Source organism: Elephantulus edwardii, unplaced genomic scaffold, assembly GCF_000299155.1.
Source record: "Elephantulus edwardii isolate Elephantulus edwardi_28Jun2011 unplaced genomic scaffold, EleEdw1.0 scaffold00005, whole genome shotgun sequence".
In the NCBI taxonomy this organism is placed as follows: Eukaryota; Metazoa; Chordata; class Mammalia; order Macroscelidea; family Macroscelididae; genus Elephantulus; species Elephantulus edwardii.
Genome location: NW_006399755.1, coordinates 29,334,212 through 29,335,240, shown reverse-complemented (window position 1 = coordinate 29,335,240; position 1,029 = coordinate 29,334,212). Strand labels below are relative to the sequence as shown.

Here is a 1,029-nt window from a genome sequence, read left to right as displayed (position 1 = left end):
CAGTGGCTATGGATGAAGTCACAGGCGATATTCAGCCAGCGCCGGTCATCCTTGCTTTTAAGAGTGTCCTTGCTGTACTTCTCCCAAGACACACTGGTTGTTCTGGAAATTCTCATATAATTAATATTTTTTCTCCTATTATCACAATTCAAAGGCATTAATTGTTCTTCAGTCTTCTTCACTCATTATCCAACTTTCATATGGATATGAGGCAATTGAAAATACCAGGTCTTTGGTCAGTTGTACTTTAGTTCTCAAAGTGACATCCTTGCTCTTTAGCACTTTAAAGGGTCTTTAGCAGCAGATTTTCCTATTGCAGTACGTGTTTTGATTTCTTAACTGCTGCTTCCTAAAAAAAAAAAATAAAAAAAAATCCATAATTCATAAGTGATGGAACAAAACTAAAAGAGAATACTGGAATTTTAGGCTTAAATATTTTCGTAGTAAAAATCTTACACATATATTTTTCTTTTAGGTTGGGTGTTGAAGACAAAGACTTATTTTAGTAGAAATTCTCCTGTATTACTGCTTGGAAAATGTTACCATTTTAAATATGAAGGTAAGTGCTAATTTTGTGAACCATTGAAAATTCTTTGTGAGCTTTTATTATGTAATTTCCTAATCTTTAGGTTATTAATTTTTGGTATATTTCCTTTAACTACCTGTATTTTATACAAAAAAATAAAATACAGCACATATAATATGACAGTTTAAATCGTTCAGTTCTCCCTTGCTTTGTTTAGGTAATCACTTCTTGGTCTAGGTATAGGTTTTGTGTGAGCATAATTAAGTATTCTGGGATTCTCATTCTTCTTGATGTTATCCATGTTGTTGTTGTTGTTGTTGTTATGTGCTGTCAAGTTGCTTGCGATTCATAGCGACTCTATGTACAACAGCCCTAAATTCTGCTGTCCTGTGCCAATAGCACTGTCTCCGACACACCCATCCTGATTATCCCAGTCACTGAATCAGTCCACCTCTTAGAGGGTCTTCCCCTCCTGTCCCTCCACCCTCCCAAGCATGATGTCC

General features: G+C 35.4%; 1 protein-coding gene across 1 annotated transcript in view; it reads left to right on the top strand.

Moving 5' to 3' along the window:
• Positions 1-1,029, top strand: part of ATG4C (autophagy related 4C, cysteine peptidase) — an 86,000-nt gene that overhangs the window by 9,370 nt on the left and 75,601 nt on the right. The window contains exon 2 of the mRNA XM_006879771.1: positions 476-559. Coding sequence (XP_006879833.1) covers positions 476-559 — 84 coding nt within the window. The remainder of the gene's footprint in view (positions 1-475; positions 560-1,029) is intronic.